The 24,452-nt window shown below is 48.9% G+C and overlaps 1 protein-coding gene across 1 annotated transcript; it reads left to right on the top strand.

Moving 5' to 3' along the window:
- The first annotated feature begins 4,234 nt into the window (after positions 1–4,234).
- On the top strand, positions 4,235–11,508 carry CMKLR1 (chemerin chemokine-like receptor 1). Its single transcript, XM_077160123.1, has one exon. The coding sequence runs from the start codon at positions 4,767–4,769 to the stop codon at positions 5,874–5,876; it is 1,110 nt and encodes a 369-aa protein (XP_077016238.1). The 5' UTR covers positions 4,235–4,766; the 3' UTR covers positions 5,877–11,508.
- The last annotated feature ends 12,944 nt before the right edge of the window (positions 11,509–24,452 follow it).

Genomic DNA, 24,452 nt, shown 5'->3' on the forward strand with positions numbered 1-24,452 from the left:
CTTAATTCCTCAGGGGAAGAATGCTGTTCCTGGTTTTAAATTCTCCAGGGCATTTCTCACCAGGCAGGGGGCTTCCTAAAGGTCCCTTGAGGGAGGAAGTAGGCAACACTGCTCATTAACGAGGGCTTGTACATCACCACAGGCATGATTTTCATGTGGCAGCTGCTTGTAGGGAACTTGAGGGCGACTCAGAGAGGGCAGCTTGGAGGGAAGATCAAGAACATGATGAAGGTCTGGGATCTTCAAGGGTGAAGCTTAGAGGGCTCGGGGTGCGTGGACTGTGGACTGCTCATCCTTCAGGAAGAAGAGGCATCCTAAGAAATGTTTCATCTGGATTCTCGGAAGCCAGGGTCTCGAGGCAGACCGCCTCACTATGTGGTCTCAGGCAAGTCACTTGGCCTCTCTGAATCTCAGTTGTCTCTTCTGCAAAAGTGAAGTTGTCCTTGTAGGGCTGCTGGGAACATTACATGGAATCTTGCAGAGCCCGGCGCTTGATATGTAGTGAGTGCTCAAATAAATGCTGTGTGTCTAGCCTAATATAAATCTGGAGTTACACAAACATTGTTTGCGAGCTTCCTGGCTATGAACAGCTCAAGTGATACAAATAACTAGAATTTTGCCTGTCTTGAAAACTTAACAATTGACAAAGCATCCACTGTCATTTCACACGGCCATCCCAACAGCATGTGGGAGGGGCTCTTATTCCCACTTGAGAGATGAAAGGACTGGAGCACAGAGAAACAGAAACTGGCCCATGCCCCCATGACCTGCCCAGAGCTGGGGAGACAAGTGGTCAGGACCTCTCTGCTCCTCTGGCCTTCCCGCCCTGCTCCCATACTTAGGAGGGAGTTAAGAGTTGAGAGATAATAATAACATCACACTCACCCTCGCACAGTGACACCAACAAGGGACATACTGACTCAATTCCTGGAGAGGTGAGGGGTGAAGGTACACGGACAGGTATGTCCAGAGGAGGTCAGGGTCATGGAGTGCCCAGCCCAGCCTGGCCCCCACTCAAAGAGGAAAGGACATGGCCTCTGACCCTGAGCTGCTCACAGCCCAGCTGAGAGCCAGACATGACGTCATCTGTATCTCTGCAGACATTTGTGCAAAGTGCTCTCTCCGTGTCTCCTTTTCATCCTCCCTTTGGAGTCAGACACTGGTCCATTGGCAATGGGGGGGTGGTCAGGGGAGAGGTGGGGTAGGGAGACAGATGGCAAGACCTCCCTCCTCTCTCCTTCTTCCACCTTGTTAACTCATACTCATCTTTTAAGACATAGGGTAGATGCCACTTCCCCCAGGAAGCCTTCTTAGACTTCTACACTGGGTATGAACCTTGGCTCTGGGCTCCTAGGGGCATCTTGGGCTTGCCCCACCTCAGAACTTGTCTTTCTATCTTGTGCTTTGTAACGGACTCGTGAGCTCCTTGTGGGAAGGGACCTAACAAAGTCATTTCCTTGCCCCTGGTGCCTGCACAGGCCTGGCACAGAGAACACAGATGCACTTGGCGGGGGTCGTCTGTTGAGGCAGACCATGATGTTGAGGCAGTGTGGACCGATGTTAGAGCCCAGGTTCTGCAGACCTGTCTTCCCATCCTGGCTCTCCACCCCCACCTGAGTCTTGTTTTTAGATCATCTTGTTTGAGATCATCTATACTAAGTGCTTAGCACAGCCCCTGGCTTACATGAGAACTCAACAGACGCCACCCAGTTTATCATTAACACCAGCCATGTTTCCTTCAACTATGTGGTGGCTCCTGTGCCCCCATCTTTTATCCACATTCCAGTGTCACAGGAAACCCTCTGGGGATTCCTCATCGGGCACCTCTAGAACCTCCTCCCAGTCTACAGAGTGGGGCAATACCCAAGTTTAAATTGAGTTCCCAATGGAATTTTCCAACTGATTTTATTTTTTTATTTTACATGGGCAGGCACCAGGAATTGAATCCGGTCTTCAGCACGGCAGGGAGAACTCTGCCACTGAGCCACCATCACCCACCCCCAACTGATTTTTATTTAGTAAAAATAAAAATGACTATTATGTAACAAAATATCAAGCCAATGGGATCAAGCCGATTAAGATTCAGTAGTGATTTTATGTGGTGGAAGATTGGAGAGATGTATAATGAAGCATAAATGGACAATATCACTGAGCTGAAGCCTCTGGTTTGGAGCTCATTTGCCATGGTGGGGAGGGCTTGGGGCAGTGGAGTGTCTGAGACCTGGGTTTAAATCCCAGCTCTGTAGCTCATCTATTGTGCATTTCTGGGCAGTGATGATATCACTGGTATTTGTTAAGGTCCTACTATGTGCTAAATGCTGTACCTTCCTGATACTCTAAAGTTCTCACATTCACTCTGCAAAGTGAGTTGTTCCCATTTTACTGATGAGGAGACTGAGGCTTAAAGAGAAGAACTCATATGTCTAAAGCCGTACAGCTGACAAGTTGCACTGGAGTTATGCAAATGGCCACTGCCTCTAAGATCCTCCAAGCTTGCAGACTCTTCAGATTCTCAATTTGGTCTTCCATAAGTTGGAAAAACACCCAACGAGATTGCTATTGGGATTAAGCGAAGTACCAGACAATTGTCTGGCACACAATAAATGTTCATCAAATATATTCATGTCTATCTCTGCACCAGACCATGATAATAGCAGGATGCATGGAATAGATGTTTGAGAATGATGCTCCTCTCTCTGAGCCTAACATGTCACATTTATAAACAGGAGTATTAATGCCTGCTTGGAAGAGTCTCTGGGAAGATTAAATGAGGTGAGGATGGAAAAGTTCTTGGCACATAGTAGGTACTTGGGGCAGCTCCTTGTATTAGCTTACTAATGCTGCCAGAAAACAATATACCAGAAATGGAATAGCTTTTAAAAATAGAATTTAATAGGTTGCAAGTTTACAGATCTAAGGTCGTAAATATGTCCAAACTAAGGCATGCAGAGAAAGATGCCTTGTCTCAAGGAAGCTGATCCAGGAAGGCGTGGCTGGCATGTGCTAGTCCTTGCTCTTGATTTGTTTCTTCCAGCTTCTGATGCCAGTGGTTTCCTCTCTAAGCATGCATGGGCCTTCACTTAGTTCCTCTGGGATACAACTCTGGGTTAGCTTAGCTTCTCAGGGGAAGGCATATGGTGACGTCTGCGGACTCTGCCTGTGTCTGGGCATCTGCTCTCTCTCTATTGGTACTCCAGGCATCTCCAGACATCCGTGTCTCTCTTAGGTCTGAAGCAATTGTTCTCCAAGAATCTGCATCAAACATTATTTACCTTTTAAAGGACGCCAGTAAACTAATCAAGACCCACCTTGAATGGGTAGAGTCACATCTCCATCTGATCAAAGGTCACACCCACAACTGGGTGTGTCTCATCTCCATGGAGATAATCGAATCAAAAGGATTCCCATCCTACAATATTGAATCAGGATTAAAGGACATGGCTTTTTTGGGGGTGCACAACACTTTCAAACTAGCACACTTCTCTTCTATCTTTGTGCCTGGCCTGGCATTCTCAGGGAGTTGCAGTGTTATTGAGCCATCCACACTCTCCCTTGGCACTTCCCAACTCAGACTCATCCTTGGATGTGCTGAAAGGTTTGGAATGAAAGGTCTGACCAGCAGGGCAGGTCAATATGGGCTCGTGTCCCAGCTCCACCACTTCCCGGCTGTGTAACCTTGGGCATGTTACTTAGCTTCTCTGAATTTCTGCCTCCTCCTCTGTAAAATGGGCATAATGATGACAAATCCTATCACAAGGTTTGAGTCCACTCAGCCCTGTGGTTCTTAGACCTGGGTCCAATTGTTGCCTCCTCTTTCTTCCCTGAAGGTGTGTCCAGCTGTGCAGAGGAACTGATTGGCTGAGGACGAACATTGGAGCGCTTTGGATGTCATCACAGTGAGAGGTGATGGACCCTTGCAGTCAGAACAAATCCCTCCAAAGGGGACTATGGGGGGGTACCCTTGACTAGGCAGGAATATGGGAGGATGCCCCAAAGATACCCTTGGGTTCTGTAAACATGGTTAGGTCTAAGTTCCAAGCACCATGGCCCTCTCCTTCATCATATTTAGTCTACTTGCAATGTTTTCCATTCTTTAAGTGATTTTTTTTTGTATGCTGTATGGTGGGGGTCATATTTCATTCTTTTTCCATATAAGTGTCCAGTTATTGCAGCATCCTTTGTTGACTCTTTTCTTTTTTTTTTTGAGGGGGGATGTGTGCATGGGTCAGAAATTGAACTCAGGTCTCCCTCATGGCAGGGTGAGAATTCTACCACTGATCTACTCTTGCACCCCCATTAAATGATTTTTGATAACCGTCTCCACCACTAAACTATAAGCTCTGTGGAAGCAAGGAACAAGTCTGTTTTTGCTCACTGTTCCCAAAGTGGCAGCAAAACATGATTGTCAGGAGTATAGACTCTGAAGCTTGGGTTGGACTCCTGGCTCTGCCATTTCCTCGCTGTAGGATCCTGGGCAGGTAGCCTAAGCTGTCTGTGCCTCACTTTCCACATCTGTAAAATGGGATTTGTAACCTAACCACCTCACTGAATTGTTGCGAGAGTTATGAGAGTTCATCTATGTTAAGCCCTTGGAATAGTGCCTATTATTTATTTCCATAACATGGCATGTCAGGAAACAGTTAGACCACCAGACTGGCCTAGCTCAGAGCCAGGGAGGGCAGTATCAGGGTCAACGGTGCTGGCCAACCTGTTCGAGCCAGTTGCCATCAAGGTGCCCTTCATGACGCCTGCCTTTCCTTGCAGAGATGGAGGACGACGATTACAACATGTCGGCCGCCTACGATGAATATGATGATTTTGGCTCCATCGTGGTTTTGGAGGAGGTGCTTTCGCCAAAAGCCAAGGGGGCCAGGATCTTCCTGGTGGTGGTCTACAGTATCATCTGCTTCCTCGGGATCCTGGGCAATGGCCTGGTCATGGCCATTGCCACCTTCAAGATGAAGAAGACGGTCAACACCATCTGGTTCCTCAACCTGGCCATGGCCGATTTTCTTTTCAACGTCTTCCTCCCGATCCACATCACCTACGTCGCCATGGACTACCACTGGGCTTTGGGGACAGCCATGTGCAAGGTCAGCAACTTCCTGCTCGTCCACAACATGTACACCAGCGTCTTCCTGCTGACCGCCATCAGCTTCGACCGCTGCATCTCTGTGCTCCTCCCGGTCTGGTCCCAGAACCACCGCAGCGTCAGGATGGCCTCCACGGCGTGTGTGGCCATCTGGGTCCTGGCTTTCTTCTTGAGCTCCCCGTCCCTCATCTTCCGGGACACCGTTGATCTGGACGGGAAAATATCCTGCTTTAACAACTTCAACTTGTCCGCCGCCGGCTCCCCGCCGCGGCCCACTCACCCCCGGGGGGAGCCCGTAGCATACACGTGGCAGATGTTGGTGGCCATCACCCGCTTCCTCTGTGGCTTCTTGGTCCCCGCCCTCGTCATCACAGGCTGCTACCTCACCATCGTCTGCAAGCTGCGGCGCAATCGGCTGGCCAAGACCAAGAAGCCCTTCAAGATCATCGTGACCATCATTGTCACCTTCTTCCTCTGCTGGTGTCCCTACCACACGCTCTACCTCCTGGAGCTCCATCACACCGCCGTGCCTGGCTCTGTCTTCAGCCTGGGCTTGCCCTTGGCCACGGCCATCGCCATCGCCAACAGCTGCACGAATCCCATTCTGTATGTCTTCATGGGTCAGGATTTCAAGAAGTTCAAGGTGACCCTCTTCTCTCGCCTGGCCAATGCTCTGAGTGAAGACACGGGCCACTCCTCCTACCCCAGCCACAGGAGCTTTACCAAGATGTCCATGATGAACGAGAGGTCCTCGGTGAACGAGAGGGAGACGAGCATGCTTTGAACCTCACCTGAGGAAGCCCCAGTGGACCCTCCCAACTCAAGGAGGACCAAAGATATGCCTTCTGAAGACCAAAGCAGGGACCTCGCCAGCACACACCGGTGTCCACTACATTTGGCATGGTTTTGAACAATGTTTTGAGCTGGGAATCCAGGGGTTACGATCCCTTTCTCCTAGAGGGATGGTGGGTGGACAGAACATGCCATATTGCTCAGAGCCTTGGACCACCAGCCCATGGGTCTTGGAACACTAAACCTTGAGCAACTACAGGAAAAAACAAAATAATTCTCAAAAGCACTGCCTTCAACTGGGATTGGTGTAAGGCAACAGGATTAAACTATTTACGGTGTGCTTCCCAGGAATGACGCAAACATGTTACAGGTCCATTCTTGGTGTGAGCAGAGGTCAGAAGAAGTGTGATGCAGCTCACACCTTGTTCCCATATACCTATAGTAATGGCTGCTCAGATAATCCATCACTCAAGTCGTTCCTCTGGGGTCAGACATAGTCTTTATTAGACCCCTGTAGAAATATACAGGTTTCTTGGAGAGGGAGGTAACACCTTACCTATGGACACTTGGGTCCACTAATTCAGCTTTCAGATTAGCTGGAAAGACAGAGAACAGGTTCCAAGGGGATGGGGCCATGAGGGTTCTTTAAGAGGGCAAGACAAGTCGGAGGCTGCAATGAGGAAGGGATGGAGAAAGAAGAGATAGGATCTTGGGAGAAGGGTTGGAAAAAGAAAAGAACAGAACCTACCCTCGAACTTCCCCACGTGATGGTGGTTCAGGCCGTAGGTATTTTGGGGTTGGGATGGAGCCAGCTCCTCGTCTAGACCCTCCTCTCACCTTACACTTGGTACCCAAGGGCTGAGAACCATGGCAGGCAGCTTCCCCTGCAGCCCCCACCCCTCACAGGGATTCCCACCCTCCTACCTTCATCCAGTAGGCTCTGGCTGGAGCTGTTGAGAATAAAATACCCAGGGTGGGACTTCTCCTCAATTTTCTCAAAGCCTTGCGGGAGATGGGTCCAAAATACAGCTTCAGGAAGCAACCTCGAAACATCTCGCTGGAAGAAGAGCATGTCCCAGTGCTTAGTCACTGAGCATGGAGCAGGGTCTGGAGCCTGGTTCCTTGGCATTCCTCCTGAGCTGCAGGCTGAGGGGTTGCTCCAGGCACTGAGCATCTACTGGTGCAGCCATGTTTCATGTCTCATCCAGTATCGATGCCTGCCTCTGGCAGAGAGCATCACCATACCATTTATGAATGACAAAACTGAGGCTCATGACACCAACACAGACCTTTGGAGATGCAGAAAGAAAACACTCCCAGGGAAGCCATTTGAAAGGAAAAGCCGTGTGGAAGGAGAAGCCAGGAGAGAAAGCGAGCAGACATCAGCATGTGCCTTCCTAGCTGACCGAGAAACCCCAGACATCATCGGCCCTTTCTTGAGTCAAGGTATTTTTCTCTGGATGCCTTAGTTTGGACACTTTCATGGCCTTAGCCCTGTAAACTTGCAACTTAATAAATTCTCTTCATAAAAGCCGGAAAACCAAAACACAGAAAACAAAAAACTGAGGCTCAGAGGGGGGAAGCAACTTGCCCAAGGTCATACAGCTAGTTAGAGACAAAATCCAACCCTGCCAGACTGCAAGGACCCTATTCTTTCCATTTATTGGGAACATTCTAGACTCTAATGAGAGCCTACATTTATCTAGCTCTTTGTATGCTAAGCACTTTATATGTGTTATCTCATGTATGCCTCACAGCAACCCTGACACAATTATTATTCCCCTTTTACATATGAGGAAACAGAGGCTCAGAGAGGGCATATAACTTCCCCAAGAACACCCAGCCAGTCTCAGCCAGAGTCTGGATTTGAACCCAGATCTGCCTGGCTCCTAATGAGACTGCAGAGTCAGAAAGGAGCTAATGATGCTTGGAGTTTTAACCATAAGTATTAATTCTTCAGCAGATTAATTTGACCATCTTAATGGCCTTTAAACCAGCTTTGCCAACAGTTTTTTAAAATGACCCACCCTGGCGAAGAAAATGCACTTGGTCTCCAGCTCCCTCAGTGTCCATCAACATGCCTCCACTGCATCCCTCCCACCCTCTGCACTCCCTGAGATGTCCAGGGACATCGGTGGGGAGCAAGGCCTGGCAGGAGGCTGCCTCTGTGGCCCCGATGGCCTTGGGGTATCCAAGCCCCTTCATTGTGAAGCCAAGTCTTTCCATAAGATGCAACAGACAGATGTAATGTCTACAGAGCACTGGGCAAGTTCCCCTAGCCACCAGCTGTTTGGAATTGCATTCACTCAGAGACAAACTGTTTCTTTCCTTGTTGGGTCTTTATGCTTATGACAAGGCAGCAGTGGGTCGACCCCAGGCTGGGGCCTCCGACTGGGGGGAGGCGTCTGAATTCGGGCAGTTTGAGCAAGAAGGGAGTTTCAAACATTCCCCAATGCCCCCCCTCCCCACAACCCTGTCACCCCCCTTCCCAGGTTTACAGAAGGGACAACTGAAGCACAAAATGGTGTGGAGCTTGCTCCAGGCACAGAGATAATCAATCAGCAGTCACTTGAGCCTCCTGAGTCCCAGGCCAGGGCTCTTTCTGTGGGCTCCGTTTTCAGTTCTTCCTGGATTGCTTGTAGGCCAGCCTGGGTCTGGGAGCCAGAAATTCATTTTGTCCTTCGAAAAGCTGGGATGCAGGAGCCAGATTCAAACCGGCTGTTTTCCTCCTTGGTGACAGGCCTCACCCCCCCCCCCCCCTTTCTGGCTGCCCCAACAGTCTTCCTGTTGTGACTTCCTTTTAAGCCCCCCATGCACCCTAACAGCCCCTTTGATCCTGTCCTTACTCCTTATGAGAATCTGCACAAGCCACACATACATAGACAGAGACAGACGTGATGGCGAGAAGGAGAAGGGAAGGAAGTGGGAGTGCTGGACTGATAGACTGTGTCCCGCTGATGCCTGAGCCCAGCAAGGACAGAGAAGAAAAAATATGAGGGATCTGAGGCCATTGGAGGCCTTTTTTTGCCTTGCCAAGCTCCCTTGGAATCCAGAGCTAGATAATTCCCAAGTTACATGGAGCTGCTGTAAGTTGTAGGCTCCCTGTCTAGAGAGGAAATGCAGAGTGTGTGGCCTTCGGGCTCAGAAGGGGAGATGGACCCGGGGGCTGGCCAAGTGAGTTTTGCTCAAACCTGACCCCAGAGTTGGCTCTGGTGGGATCTGGGACCAGGATGGGTGAGGAAAAATAGAATCCAATAGTGACAGCCACAGGAGCCCTTTAAATCCATCTCGCTCAGCTCGTTCCCATTTTACAGATGAAGGGACTGAGGTTGTGAAAACTGCCCTTGGAGAAATCTGCAAAAGGAGCTGGTGTTTGCTTGGATGAAAGTGATTGATGATTCTTCAGCTCCTGCCCCTGACCTAACATGTTACACCCTTGCTGGAATTGGGGTGCCCTGGAGCTGTAGTTGCTGAACTCTGGATTTGGGAAGTTGCTGCTGGGAGAGGCATCCAGGACCAGGGAGGGCGGGAGGAACGGGGAAGCCACTTCTACTGTGAGACGATTCAGTAGGAGCCGTGCTTGCTTCTTCCCTTTGAGGACATAGTTTCTTTTGAATAATGAGGCTGAAGCAGGCTTATGTGGCCCAGTACTGGAAGTTCCTGCCACAGCCTCCCCCTTGCCCTGTCCGTCCATCTTGCAGAAGACCAGCTGAGGCTCAGAGGGGTGAAGGAACCTGTCCAAAGTCGCATAGTCATGTTGTGAGACAGCAGGCAAAATCCTGAAATCCCCAACTTGCCGCTTCCCCAGTTTTGAATTTTAAGGAATCTGCATTTTGAAAAGAATTTCCTTCCACTTATTTCATTTTTCTAGCAGCCAAGGATACAAGACGGGTAATGACCTACCCAAGGTAACAGCTTGGAAGACAGGAGAGGTCAAGTTAGTGCTCAGAACACCCACGTCTGGGCTCTTTGGCGCTCTGTCAAGCTACCCAAGGACAAATGTTCCCTTCTACATATCTACCCCCCCATTCGCCAACATCCACCTCCTCGTCCAGTCATCCATCCACCCACTCAGCCCTCCACTCATCCATCCTTCTATCCATCTGTCCATAATCCATCCATCTATGCATCCATTTACCCAACATCCACATACTCACACCCATCCACCCATCTTTTCCATTCATCCATATTTCTATCCATCCGTTCATCAATACACACTTCTATCCATCTACTCACCCATCCATCCACCCACTCATCCACCCAGCCACCCAGCCACCTATCCTTCGTCTATCTATCCACCATTCATCTACTCCATGAAAGACTGATTTAACACCTACTCTTTGCCAGGCCCCGTGGTGGGCACTGGGGATACATACACAGTCTTTGTCCTCAGAGCACGTTCATTCTCAAGTAGTAGAGGCATCCAAATATCAAAAGAAACACAGCCCAAATGGAAAACAGCACACACACATTGAGAGGATCTGACCATGTCTAAAGTCGAAGGAAAGCTTCTTTGAGGAAGAGCCACTCGAGCTGAGCTCTGAAGTGTGAGTAGGCATTCACTCGGCAGGGACACTGTGGGAGAGGGCTGCTCTAGGTAGGGGTAACAGCACGCAGAGAACTGATGTGGGAGTGAGCAGGGGATTGGATGGGGACAGGCGCTGCAGCACAGTAAGTAGAGTGAGCACAGGACCAGACGGGGCTGGAGAGGAGGGCAGGACGAGACTGTTGGATAAAGGGGAAGCCCCATGCAGAGAAGTGACAAGCTCAGACCTGTATATTGACATGATGTCCTGGCTGCTCCGGACAGATTGGAGAGAGGCAGGAGGGGGAGCTGGGAGACAGCTGCAGCAAGGATAGATAGAGCTCTCGAGTAAAAAGTAGGCGATTCAAGAGCTCTTTAATAGCTGCCCAGCCTTCCTCAGGGGACCGGTTAGTGGGAAACCAACCCAGGGCCCATTTCAGCTGCATGGAGACCTCGGTACGTTGCTTTATTGACAGAAATTAATTGTAAATATTATTCAAATTTACCTCCCAATGCACAATTATATGTCTCAAGGGAGCCTCCCAAGCACATAATAAAGCCCTATAAATAATACATATATTAACCTAAGAAGAAAGAGGCATATTAATGCTGCAATTGTAGGGACTGGCTGTGGGGGATTTATGCAGACAAAACTCCAGGGTGGACTTTGGGATTTAACCTTGGAGTCCACCTGAGTTCTCTGGAGGATACTGCAGGGCTCTCTCCCGAAGTGATGGGGATGTTTCCAGGCATGTCAGCAAAACTACCACTCAGGACACCTGGTCTTTGGTGCGACATTGTCCCAATGCATGGGAGCTGGGAATCACTGGAGAGTTTCCAGAAGAATCCCAGTCAAAGGGAAGGCAGGAGATCTTGACAAAACCTGCCACAGGGCAGAAACATGCTATGTTTGGGGCATAAACTTTCCCCTTCAGAATTGTCCTGGGTATGGGTGAGAGATGCTTGCTGTCTGCATCTGGGCAGTGGTTATATGGCTGTTTTCATATGTAAAAACTCACCTATTTGTACATATAAGATGAATGCACTTTACTGCATTAAGTTGTGCCTCAATAAAAGTGGTTTAAAAATGAAATAATGTACAGTGCCTGCAGGAATAGCTTCCTGTTTCCATTGGAACCTTGAACAGAATGGCAAGAGAGACCGAGGTCTCTGGGCTTCCCTCTGATTCAAGAGAGCAACTCAGAGGGGAGTGGCCCCTGCAAGGTCCATCCAAGAGCCTTCCCAGGGGTCACCCCAGCCCCACCCCTGAGTCAAAGGGCCTCTGATGGTTATGACACAGAATCAGGTGGGCTCAGGAGCCAGGTCATCTGGGATCAAACCCCAGCTCCACCACTTCCATAAACTAGGGTTAAGGTTAGCGTTAGGCTCTGTGACCTCAGGCAAGCTACCCAACACTCTGAAGATCCAGGTTTCTCATCATTAAAATGGGGATAACAAAAGGTTGCAGCTCACAGGATATGGTGAGGGTTAGATTTAATGAGATGCCAGGCTCCCAGTTTCATCTAGACATAATTCATACGTGACTTCAAAGATCTGGTCTGTGTTCCTGACTCAAAGGCCTTCCCATATGCTGTTCCCTCTGCCAGCAACACCCTTCCCTCAGGTGCCTGCATGGCTCCCTCCCTCCATTCCTTCAAGTCTCTGCTCAAATATCACCTCCTTGGAGAACCTCTTCTAGACCTACACACCTCCCCAGCTAGTCCCTGTCCCCAGCCACTACCTATCAGATCTCTTGTTTTCTTTTTTCTTTTTTTTTTAAATGATCTTTGATTTTATTTATTTTCATATGGGCACAGGCACCAGGAATCGAACCTGAGGTCTCCGGCATGGCAGGCGGGAGCTCTGCCTGCTGAGCCGCGGTGGCCCGCATCTTGCTCTTTTTTAAATAGTACTTCCATCTGAAATAATTTTTTTGTATTTACACGCTTTGTCTGTTCCTCCTATTGGGAGGTGAACTCCATCAAGGTAAGGACTGTGTCTCTCTGTCCACTGCTGTATGCCCAGTACCCAGAGCAATGCTCAGCATAGAAGGTGCCCACAACTTTTTGTTGAATAAATGAAGGACTAACCATAAGCTGACACTATTTTATCATCATCATCGAGTCTCATGACAATCACCATTACAGTATGCCTTCTCCAAAGTACTTTCACATTTTCCCCACCTCGATTATAAGCACAAACACCTGGGGTGGGGGGGATGGAATTATTCTCCCATTTCACATGTGTGAAAACTGAGACCTCATTAACTTAGTTCAACAGAAGAGGATCCACGGTTCTTTCCTTCGCAGCATAAGGACCAAAGACCAAGGCGGTTTCCATTAAGTCCTTCTATGTCCCTTGGCCTTTTCCTTTCCCCTTTGTCTGATTTATTGCATCCTGAAAATAAAGGAACCAGATGCCTCCCCCTTCCTCCCACCCCTTCTCCTATTGTTTTGTAGTTTTTTCCGGACCAGAAATCTGTTAAGGGTTTGGCTGGTAAAACCATGATCACAAGCTTCCTGTGTTTACCCATCCACTGAGAAATCATGAATGGACGAATCAACTGGGCATGAAGTCTGCACTGGACATTGGATGGTGCTATGACAGGAAAGCACGGCCAAATACCTGGTAGTCCCTCCTGGCCCAGTGGCTCTGTGCTGAGTTGCCTGGCACCAATAGAAGCAGAACCCAGGATCATCTTTTTCCTTGGTTCCCACCATGCAGAAGTTTGGCGCCCATAGAGCAAGCATCTGGATGATTGAATGAATTTCTGGTTTTTCAGAAAGTGGTGGAATAGGGGTAGAGAAAGAGGATGGGAAACGGGCTGTCAGCCTCGACGGGTGGATGGTAACGTCCGGTGAGCCCCTGGTTGATTGCAAATATTGAGGCCACTTCCTAAATTCCAAAGTCTCATTGGAAAGAAATGACTCATGGTGAGGTTTTGGGCGTGGTGTTGTTTCCTGGGGCAATTTCACATCTGTCATCCCATTTCATCCTTTATTAGAAGTTGGATGTTAGGTAAAAAACATCTAAACTTCAGAGATGAAGGAGCTGAAGCCGAGAGGGAGGTCAGTTTCCCAGAATCACACACATACCCATTCATCAGTTTTAATTGAGCATCCATTGCTTGCTAGGCAGCATGCTAAAATCTGGAGATACAGCAGCAGATGCTACCCTTACATTCATGCTCTTACAACTTGGTACCTGGTAGAGCTGGGATTCTAACTCTTGTGTGCATAATTTTAGGGTTTATACTCTTTCACTTCATATGATGCTTCCTGAGTTAAGTAAATTAGTGCAGCTGGAGAGAAAGACTCTCTGTAATGGAGCCTTGAACCTCTTGTGAACTAGAGAGAGAAGAGTCACATGTGGGCTGGAAGTTGCTGAGGTGAGACTGATTCTGGGAGCCAGGATATGTCTGTCAGCTCCAGAGCCCCCATCTCTGATCTCTCGAAATAGGAAAGTGATCCAACCCGATACCTTCCTATAGATGGGCTTCATCTTTTCTTCCTTTGAAAGGACAGCAGGGAAATGGCACTGCTTAACCCAAACTAGGGGTAAACCAATGACGGAATTGCAGACACCAAGGCAGGTTTCAGGAAGAAGAAACTGGGGGTGGGGTGGGGATTTTCCGGTCTCCCTCCATTCTTACCTCTTAGAGTCTGAAATATCCGCTCTCTCTGCTTCCTGGATTCCTCGGGCATGCCACCCTCTTCCTTCTCCTTCAGCCACAGACACTTCAAGGAAACAGTGTGTTCAATTTTAAAGTGTCAAAGATGAAAGGGCCCTTATGGTATCCTGCTCCAGGATACCTGATGGGAAATGAGTGCCAGAACCCAGACTTCATACCCAGCTCCAAACTTTCTCGCTCCACAGTGTGAACCCCCATTCTTTTCAACTGCTCAGTCTAATTTCCACATTTTGGTCCAGAGGCACTGTGATGGTTAATTTCATGTGTCAACTCAACTAGGTATGGTGTCCAGACAAGCACTGGCTTGATTGTTATTCAGGGTATTTTGTAGATGGATTAGAATTTATAGTCAGTTAATTGCACTAGAGCTGTTGCATCTACGATCAACAAAGGAGCTTGCCCTCTGCAATGGGGAGAGTCTCTTCATCCAATCACTTGAGCTCTTAAAGCCAGAACTACAGGATTTCAGAAGTCAAAAAGAATTCCTGCCTGTACCTCAGCCATCCAGCTTCTCCAGGAGAATTCAGCCTCACCTTCATGGGGGTTTCCAACTTGTGACCAGCCCTTCGGAATCTGGACATGCCGATCTCCACAGTTGTGCAAGCCAATTTCTATAACACATTTCTTAATAGTTACAGAATCTATTGGTTCTGTTTCTCTGGATAACCTGGGCTAACACGCACGTCAATCCATGTAAACTTGAGAAGCAGACGAACAGAAAAATCAGTGTATCTGAAAAAGCTGGCAATATAAAAGATATGAATAAAATTCCTGATAGTTTAGGCTGGTTAGCATCAGTCTTCGGACTCACATTCTGAAAGAAAACCAAGCAAAGCTTGACAGAAATAAGATTATATCATTTATGATGCATTTGGCTGCAAGTAATAAAAGCCTCAACTCAAAATGAGTGAAGCAGTAAGGAAAGCAGAGGCTTTCGCATAACAAGAAGGCCTGGAGGTTGGGAATTCAGCTGTTGAAGAATGACATCAGGGATCCAGAGTGTTTCCTTCTCACTGCTCTGTCATTTTCAGGAGAAGCTTTGTCTTCCGGGTGGCATCTCTTCTGGTCATATGGTAGCTTCCACAGTGGGTGTTAGGCACTGCTGTCACCAGCAGCATCAAGCAGATGAGAAATGGTTTGTTTCAGATGTTGCATGGGGATCTCTCCCCCAGCAAATCTTCCCTCACCTCTCTTTGGACAGAGCTGGGTCACCCAGCCACCCCAGACCAGTCACTGACAGGGCATGGGAAATGGGACATCAGGTTCTACCCAGGAGACAGGGGAGAGGAGCTGGCCTTCAAACATAATCAGGGTTGTAACCACAAAAGTGGCTGGGGGCAGGCACCCAGCTGGGTCCCTACAAAGAGGACAGGAGATGTTTCCAAAGGACAATGGATAACCTCTTCAGGTCACGGATTTGACGTCCCTGATAAGAGGAGACAGATATTCTCAGCTCTGAGCAAAAATGGGGTAGGGGGTCCTCTTAGAAATTAAGAAAGGGAAACTATTTCTTAGAAAAATCAACATGCTTTACCCAGAGAGTAACGATTTCCCCTTTTCTTCATATTATGATCTAGCAAAAAGAAAGGAAAAATTAAAGAAAAATCACCTATAAAGCTATGGATTCCCCCAGGGGTAAACACTATTCTCATTTTAGTGTAGAATCTACAGTCTATATTCATCTGTCCATTGTCTAGCAATCTATCTAATCATATATTTATATTTCTCCATCATCAATTATCCAGATCTGTGTAATCTGTGTATCTAATCTACCATCTATCTAATCATCGGTTTATGTCTAGATTCTGTATCTATCAGCTATCTCCGCCTTATCTACTTAATCTATATATTTAAACAATCTGTCATCTCTTATCTAACAAAAAGATTTGCTATATATTCTGATCTATAACGTGTCCTATTCACTTTTTTTTTTCTCTCTGCATGGGCAGGCACCGGGAATCGAGCCCTGGTCTCTAGCATGGCAGGTGAGACCCCTACCTGCTGAGCCACCGTGGCCCACCTTCTATCCACTTTTAAAATCAGGTCACCAAATGTTTCTCTACACAGCATTCATTATTTTTCCTGAATGTTTAGTAGATCTAGGAGAAAGACCACAATTTAGCTAAACCCTTACTGAGGGGCGTTTTTAAAAAGTGTTAGCATCATTATCAGCATCATCATTATTTTAATAATTCCTTGATGGGTCCTCCTTGGAGACCTTCTGGTGCATCTGAGTCTCTGAAGACCAAAACTCAGGTTCTGGGAAGCCAAAAGATCTGATGAACCTGAGCTTTCTGCCCGGCAGCCCAGTCTCCGGGACCCTGCCCCATCCTTGGAGCCAAGGGAAGTAGCTCTTGGGAAGCTCCAGGAGGAGACTGGCCAGCTTGGAAAAGAGGGCATGGTGAGGCAGCCAGTGACCACACTGCGAGTTTTGGCTCTGCCCTTCACCACCTGGCCAGGCAAATAACTATTCCTGTCTGAGCTTCAGTTTCCCCATTCGTAAGATCGGGGTGTAATGGAAATGTCTTATACAGGTGCATGAAGATTCAATTAGATAAGCCACGTAAAGAGCTTATCACACAAATATTATGTGCTTACAAAGTTGCTAGCTCATGCTGTTGTGATGTTCTATTTTTTTTTCTTTTTCCACTGAAGCAATAAGACTACATTTGCTCTGTTATCTCTGGAGGCCATGCCTAATCCAGGCCACTGACCCAGGAGGCTGGACAAATCTGCCTAAATTATGGATTGGGGTTGCAAATTTAATGCTCGCTGCAATTTGGATGTGTGAAGAAAATGTAATTTCTTTGTTTATAGCTGGATCTGGTCTTCTTATGAAGCTGCCCCTCCCCATATTGACAGAAAACAAAACCAAACAAAAATGAAATTAAGCTTTGCCCAGTTTTAAGACTTGAGTTCAAATGATAATATTACAAGTTTCCAAGGAAAGGCTCATCGTCTCCAAGGTGGCCTCATCTCCTGCTTTTCTCCTGGGCTGCAGAGGACAGGGTTTGAAGAGCTCAGGGGAGTGGGGAGGCATCTGGGGCTCACTGAGGGTACTCTGCCCACCCCCCGTCTGAGACATGTCTCCTTTCTCCCTGGGTGCTGCTTGCCCTGCTACACAGCTGGTGGCAAATGATGGATGTCGTGCTTGAGCCCTGGGTCTGGCTGACCGGCTTCCCTTTGGCAACCCCAGAGTTCCAGCCTGCCCTCCACCCAGCTTGGATCGGGGTAATGCATCCCAGCTTGCTGGAAAGTCACCTGGCCCTGCCTCACGCCGCCTGCTGGCTCTCAGCTCCACAGCTGCGCCAAGCGAGAGCTGCAGGGGGCTGAGAAAGCCAGGGGGAAGGGACTGTTCAGGGAGAGCCTACGAAGGGATACCTCTCCAGAAAGCCCTTGCTGCCCTGACTTTGCTGTATCGGGAGAAAAGCTAGGAGAGGGAAAACCAAGCAGACATCCCTGGGTGCTCCGCTCTCCTGAACCCCTCACCCCTTCTCCTTCCACAGTACCCTGCTTCTGGAGCAGGGGTGGTTTTTCTTTTAGTGTTCTATATCATCTTCTGTCATCCAGGGGTAAGCCTCCAAGTTAGTATGGTAGAACAGAGGGATCTGCTCCCCACACTGGCAGAATCCAGGAAGAAGCCTTCATGCGTTAAAGGAAGGGAACAAAGGAATTTGGAAAATCCACTCTCAAGCCATTAGCCTGACTTTAAGGCTATAGCCTTATGCTGCCCAATTCTATTTTGCATGTTAGAAAGAGCAGATCACACTATTTCTCCTCTTATATGACAAATTCTCATCTCCTCCCTCGTAGATAGATTCTTGGGGCCAATTGGACAAAGATCGGGTACTTGGAACACAAGCAATAAAAACCCCTTCTTCATTTCCACAAGAACCTCTTGATGCCTCTGCTGCTTCCAGCAGGCTGTGGGTCCTAAGCACTGGAATAGAAGAAGTCCTACTCATCCTTATTAACTCTTCAAAGTAGGTTTCACTGCAGATTTCAAAGGCAAAGAAATGGAGGCTCAGAGAGGTGAAGGTGCTTGCCTAGAGTTGATAAACCACAGGCTGACCAAATAATGCAGAGATGGGACTTGAATTCAGCTTGGTCTGACTTCTGAGCTATCATGGTACCACAGAGACCTTCATCTTTGGAAGGCTTGGTGTTGCTGTCAGCAGGCTCCTGTGCATCACACTTGTTTCTCTGCTCACTTCTGTGGATTTGCTTACTGGATTTCTGAGAAGCTAGGGATTGGCCAGGGACAGGGTTGGAACAGCTCCTTGGAAGGGGTGGTGCTTCCTGTGATCCCCTAAGGTTCTTAATGTTTCTGTAATAGGATTAGCACTGCTGGGAATCCTGGGCGTCTTCTCTCCTTTCCTGCATCTGTGTCCCTTGGTTCCAGGAGTCAGAATCCCCTCCCAGTGCCTTCGGGGACCACGAGAACAGATGCTCAAGCAGTTTCCCAAATGTCCCCTGTGTGACGCTGTTTGCAGTGGGATCTCTAGGCTGTGCTCTCTGGATTACAGAGGGCTGTGTCCTGCCCGACCTCACTTCACCCCAAATATTCATTGGGAGGAGGGGTGAGAAGCCCCATTTTCAAAGAGGGGGACCCAGGTACTCAGAGAGGTCAAGCCTCGTGCCCAAGCAACCCAGCTAAGAGACGGCGGTGGCTGTCCTCAGCTCAGAACACTGACCTCAGCATTGAATCCCAGGTAAGCAGCCTCTACGCCCTGTACCTCAGTCTCCTCATCTGCAAAATGGAGAGGCAGCATAGGGTCTAAAAAGCAATACTAGACTGGAAGGCAAGAGACTTGTGTTCAAGTCCTGCTCTGTCACTGGGTCTCTCTGTGTGACCTTGGGGAGGTCACTTTACCTCTCTGAGTCTCAGCCTTCCCTTCTGTAGAATCAGGAAGGAAAGGGGGATGAGTTTGGACAAGAGTGTGGTTGGTGGAAGTTAGTGTGCAACAAGTGCCTACTATGTGCCAGGTACTTTTCTGAAAACAGACCTCATTTCATGGAATCTTCCCCAAGCCTGGGGAGGGAGGCATGGCAACGCACGTTTTATAGAAGTGGAGACTCGGGTTTGTGTGTCTCTGCCCTTCTCTCCCCAACCCTCGGGAGGCTTGAGAGAAGCAGAGCTAAGCAAAGAGGCCACAGGATCTTTTCCCTCCCCAGCCAAATCCTGCCCCTCCCTCCACTACCCCCTTTCAGTTCTGCAATACCACCTTCAGGTTCCGGCAGCTGCATTTAATTGGATTTAACTTAATAATTTTATCGATGCCTTTTGGTTCAGGTCACGCAGAGGCCTCTGGGTAATTCGCACATCTTTAACAAACCAAATAAAGAGCTGATGTGCACAAACAAGTCCGTTTTAATTGGATTAAGGGGAGGCTGGGCTTGGGGGGGTGGGGTGCAAACCAGAGGAGCTAGAGGAAAAAGAATTCTTAGTGATGTCAAAGCTTCTGCCTCCTTGGACCTGCCGCCCCCCACACCCCACCCCTAACTCCCAGAGCATTTTGTACTTTGTACAGGGCACTGGTTTTTTTTTGGGAATTAATTACATGTTGTGATTTGTGTCTTTGTCTTATTTCACACGTGGAAGGGCAGCGTATTTACCCCTCCTGCTACACGCCCCCTTGACAAGTAGGTCAACCCACTCATGCGCGTTGGTCTCAGACTGAAAAATGTTCAAGCCCTGGCTCTGTCGACCTCACATGCCCAACTTGAGCAATTCAATCAGTCCGCTCAGCTCATTTCCCAGGCGAGAATGGTGATGACAGTGGTTCTTCTCCCGTAGGGTTGGTGTGAGAATTACCTGGACGCTTAGCAGGTTCACCAAAAAGGCGGCCAGGAAATAGCACGAGCCGGGTTTAGGGACCAGCTGGTGTCCCAGCCACGGACAGAGGCAGCTGCCCTGGAGTGTGGTAAGTGAAAGGTCACCTCGCCCAGCTGGGGCTGCAGGATGCCCTCCCAGGAGAGGGACGCTTCCCAAACTGTAAGGCGCCCGCGCAGCCCCTGGGAAGCTTGTTAAAATGCAGATTAGGACTCCACGGATCTGGGGTGGAGTCTGAGATACTGTAGTTTATCCAGATGCCAGGTGAGGCCAAGGGGGCTGGGGGTGGGGTGGGGGTGCGGGCCACACGTGACGTAGGAAGCGGTTAGAGGGGTGATTCAGACAAGACCCCAGGCCAGCCAGTCGGACTCCAAACCTGCGCTCTTAATTGCACTCTGTTTCCTCCAGAGTCCCCCAGGAAGGGGGGAACAGGTAGCCCCGGGGGTCTAGCCAGGGTGGGGTGTGGATATGGGGGTGAGGGAGCTGGTGGAAAGCGTTCGGGAAGCTCATCACCTGGGTGGGGAATTTTATTGACATTTCTTTATTTTATCTTAAACTCCCAGGTCTATTTTGCAGTTGACTCCACGCTATATTGAAGCTCATTTCTGCGTGTAAATAGCATTCTCCTCCCCGAATAGTCCTCTTTTTCTTCTATTTCCAGTAAATGCGATGCTCCAGGAAGCTGAGGCTTCCCACAGGGCTCCACCCTCTGGAATCACTGGGCAGGGCACCACGTGACAGGCTATTTGGGGGCTGGACTGTCCACCCCAGCCCCCCCACCCCAGCCTGGCCTGAATGCATTAACTTCTGAAAGTGTGTGCCCCGTGGCAGGGCACTGGGGGCTTTGTCTGCACACAAATTCCTGCCTCAGGAAGGACATTCTATAGGATAACTCCGTAGCTGCCTCCCATTGTCTTATCTCTAGAATGGCCTCAGCTTGGAAAACTTGGGTGTCTGAGCTCGGCTTCCTAATGCTCCCATCCTCCAGCAGAGGTGGCAGGCATGCAACAGAGGGGTCAAACCCAATTGTCCCGGGCACTTCCTGGGTTCTGACTGCACTGTATTTGCTGCCATCTCAGTGAGCAAAGCAAATTCGGATGACTGAGCCCAGAATCAGAGGAAGAAAGTTCTGCAAAGCCGCATGGTGAAATTCACAAGGGGAGGCGAAGGAATAGGGCATTTCTGCGGGCTTTGAGAATCTTCCCGATTTTAAACGGAAGCCTCATCTGAAGGAGGTGGCTTTTCCTATTTCAGTAGTTGGGCCACTTGAGCTCGGGGGCTCAGGACTTAGATGTATGTGGCAAAAGCACTGTGTTCTCAGATCCTCAGGCCATCGGGCTGTCGATAAAATACCTCTGTGATTACAAATATGCCTAGTAATCCTGAGGGTTCAGCTGGTAGCGTTCATATCTGTAAGTATATGAGACTGGAAGCATCACACCTAAAGGTTCATGGACCCCAATCCAAACTGCACTGTGTGTGGGGAGGGCTGACTTGTTAACTCAGAAACATGAGAGGATTGTTACACACCCATGCAATCAGCTGCATTAACAGTGGGACTTCAGTTACAGCTCTACTTATTCTGTTTCACATAAATTTCATCACGATAAAAGGAAAAACATAGAGACCGTTGGTGTAACTAGCAGAGGCTGGTCCTCTATTCCGCGTTTGCCTGCATGGGGCTTGGTTTACCATCCTGAGATCAATAACTTGTTTATTTGTGTGGCCGCCCACCATGGCTTTGGGCCATCGGTGTGCGTGTTTCTCACTCTTCTCCAGTTATTTGATTTTCTGGACAAGCTTGCATGTCCTCTCTTTCCTGGGTGCTGCTACCACTTGAAAATTTCATTCAAACAAAAGCCCGGTCAGACTATTCATGGAACGGTCAACCTCAACAAATTTGTATTGCTCTTTTTTTTTTTTTTTTTGGTTCAAGTCCTTCTTTCTTTTTTCTTTCACCTGGGTTAGAATTTCTGGGAGAGTTGGATGGGAGATCCTGAAGTTCCAAAAGGACCACTGGCGCCTCAGCATGGAATGTCAGTGGACACGATGTGGCCACTTGCGCAGCCATGGAGGACAGATCTGTTGCTTAATTTTCCTTTGTGTAGGGCACTGTGTCATTGTGGAAAAGTGATTAGGTCAGGTACAGCCACCACCTGATTGTATGTATATGTTTGTCAAAACTCATCAAATCACGCACCTGAAATTGGTGAATTTTGTTGTCTGCAAACTATGCTTCCAAAAAAACAAAGAAAATATTAAGTCCGTGGTAGAGGAAATACTAATATTGACAACGATCATAAATAATTGCCTTCCATGGATCAGGCACCCCACATATATTAGTCTCATTTTCTATACAAGGAAATTGACGCCCAGAGACATGACACAACGTGGCTAAGGTCACACAGCTGGGAAGTGGCAGAGCTGGGACGTGGGCCCGAAAAGGTGAAAGTAAAGCCCATGAGCTTCCCACGGGACTCCCCTGCAGGCCCCAAAACCAACCTACTGGCTTGGGATTTACATCAATCGCTGGGAAAGAGGCAAGGGTAACACCTGAGGGTCCCTGGTTTCTCTCTGGGAATTAGCTAACAATTACCAAACCTATGCATTTAATGAGGTGGAAAGCTACCTATGATAATAATAATTAGCACTTAACTGGGGCGCTTGTCAACATCAGCCTGCATTTGAGGCGAGTCTATTAATTAAATACTTTCTGCAGGCCTGGGAGGCTGGGTAGGGTGGCATGGCCAGCTTTCCAGGAAGGAAGGTGGGTCCTAAGTCAGCCTCCTGGAATCTCCGGTCAGAGCCGAGCGCTCTGGGTACATTTAGCTGGCCAGCAGGCAGGAAAAGGGCACTTGGTGGCCATCTGTCCTCTCAATCATGGTTTTGACAAAAGGGAAATTAGGTGTGAAATACCCTGGGCCCTGGGCAGGCCCCTCCGTGCTCCGGACCTTGGTTCTGCCACTGCATTGTGTGTGTGTGTTACCAGGCCCTGCCCACCCCCTGGTTTCCCCATTGCTCGGAGGCCCAGCAACCTCAGGGCAGTCCCCGTGCAGCCCCCTGGTTTTACAGAGGGGGAGAGAGAGGCCTGGAGAAGGAAATTGTTGTTCCATGCTGACAGAGGGTGGAATGAAGGGATTTAGGATGGAAGAGTTGCTGACAAAGCAACCACACCGAGGACCATTTCCGCCCTGCCCCTACTTCCCAGGCAGCCTGGATCTGAGGCAGGGTCTAGACAGCTTTGTGAGTTCTGCTGGACAAATAGAACTCAGCAGGGAGTGAGGGTGTGTTGCTGAGTCAACGTGTGAACCAACAGATTGCAAAGGAGTGGGCAAGGAGTGAAGGGATGAATGAAGAGGAGGCGAATGCATGAATGAATTGCTGAATGAGGGATACCAGAGAGGCTTCTAGCAGTTTCAGTTCTTGTTTATCAGCCAGCGTCCCAGTAGGAGAGAGATGACATACTCCGCTTAGGATAGTTAAAGGAGGGTTTCATGACAAAGAGATATTTACACCAGCATTGTCAGGATCAAGGGGGCTGTGGTAATTAGATTCAGTTGTCAACTTGGCCAGGTGAAGGCACCAAGTTCTGTTGCTGTGGTCATGAGCCAATGGTACGTGAACCTCATCTGTTGCTCATTGCATCTGCAGTCGGTTAGGAGGCGTGCCTGCTGCAATAAATGACGTTTGACTTAATTGGCTGGTGCTTAAATGAAAGAGTGCAATGTAGCACAGCCCAAGCAGGTCAGCAGACCTCATCTCAGCACTTGCAGCTCAGCCCAGGCCTTTGGAGATACAGAAAAAAGTCACCCCAGGGAAAGTTGTTGGAGCCCAGAGGTCTGGAGAGAAGGCCAGCAGAGATCACCCTGTACCTTCCCATGTAAACAAGAACCTCAGATGAAAGTTAGCTGCCTTCCCTCTGAAGAACTAACAAAATAAATCCCCTTTTATTAAAAGCCAACCCGTCTCTGGTGTGTTGCATTCCGGGAGCTAGCAAACTAGAACAGGGGCTGACAAGGAGGGTGAGGTGATGCCCAGGAGGCTGCTACCACCTCCGGGCCCAGAAAGAGGAGGAGGAATGGGCAGTTCTTGGAGCAGTGCCTTTATCCAGAGGGAGGGGCTGGGGAATAAAGGTTGTTCTCTCTCCCCTCCTGTCCCCTGGTGTCCTGTATGCTTTCTTCATTGGCTGAACCCTATGGAAGACAGAAAGAGGGGAGCAGCCCCCACAAGTCAGCCTGCTAGGCAGAGCTCAGGAGGAAGAGGAGGGTTGGATTTGGGGGGCAGGTGGACGTTCCCCAGCACCTCCAGGAAACTGACATCCACCTCTGATGCCCCCTCCCCATCCCTTCGAGGCACTTGCAGCAAATCCTAATGAGGCCTTCTTCCTAAAGCGCTCTGTCCCGCTTCCCCCCACCCATCGCCCCAACGCTGCAGGGCAGATTGTACGATTCAGAGGTGCGCCCCCGATCGCTCACATCTCACCTGCTCTTCTTACAATGCGACGTTAGGTAGGGTCTCT

This window comes from Tamandua tetradactyla, chromosome 5 (assembly GCF_023851605.1).
Source record: "Tamandua tetradactyla isolate mTamTet1 chromosome 5, mTamTet1.pri, whole genome shotgun sequence".
NCBI classification, from domain to species: domain Eukaryota; kingdom Metazoa; phylum Chordata; class Mammalia; order Pilosa; family Myrmecophagidae; genus Tamandua; species Tamandua tetradactyla.

Bases quoted from the DNA above. Each gene is read 5' to 3' on its own strand.
- CMKLR1 (XM_077160123.1), top strand. From the start codon at position 4,767: ATGGAGGACGACGATTACAACATGTCGGCCGCCTACGATGAATATGAT.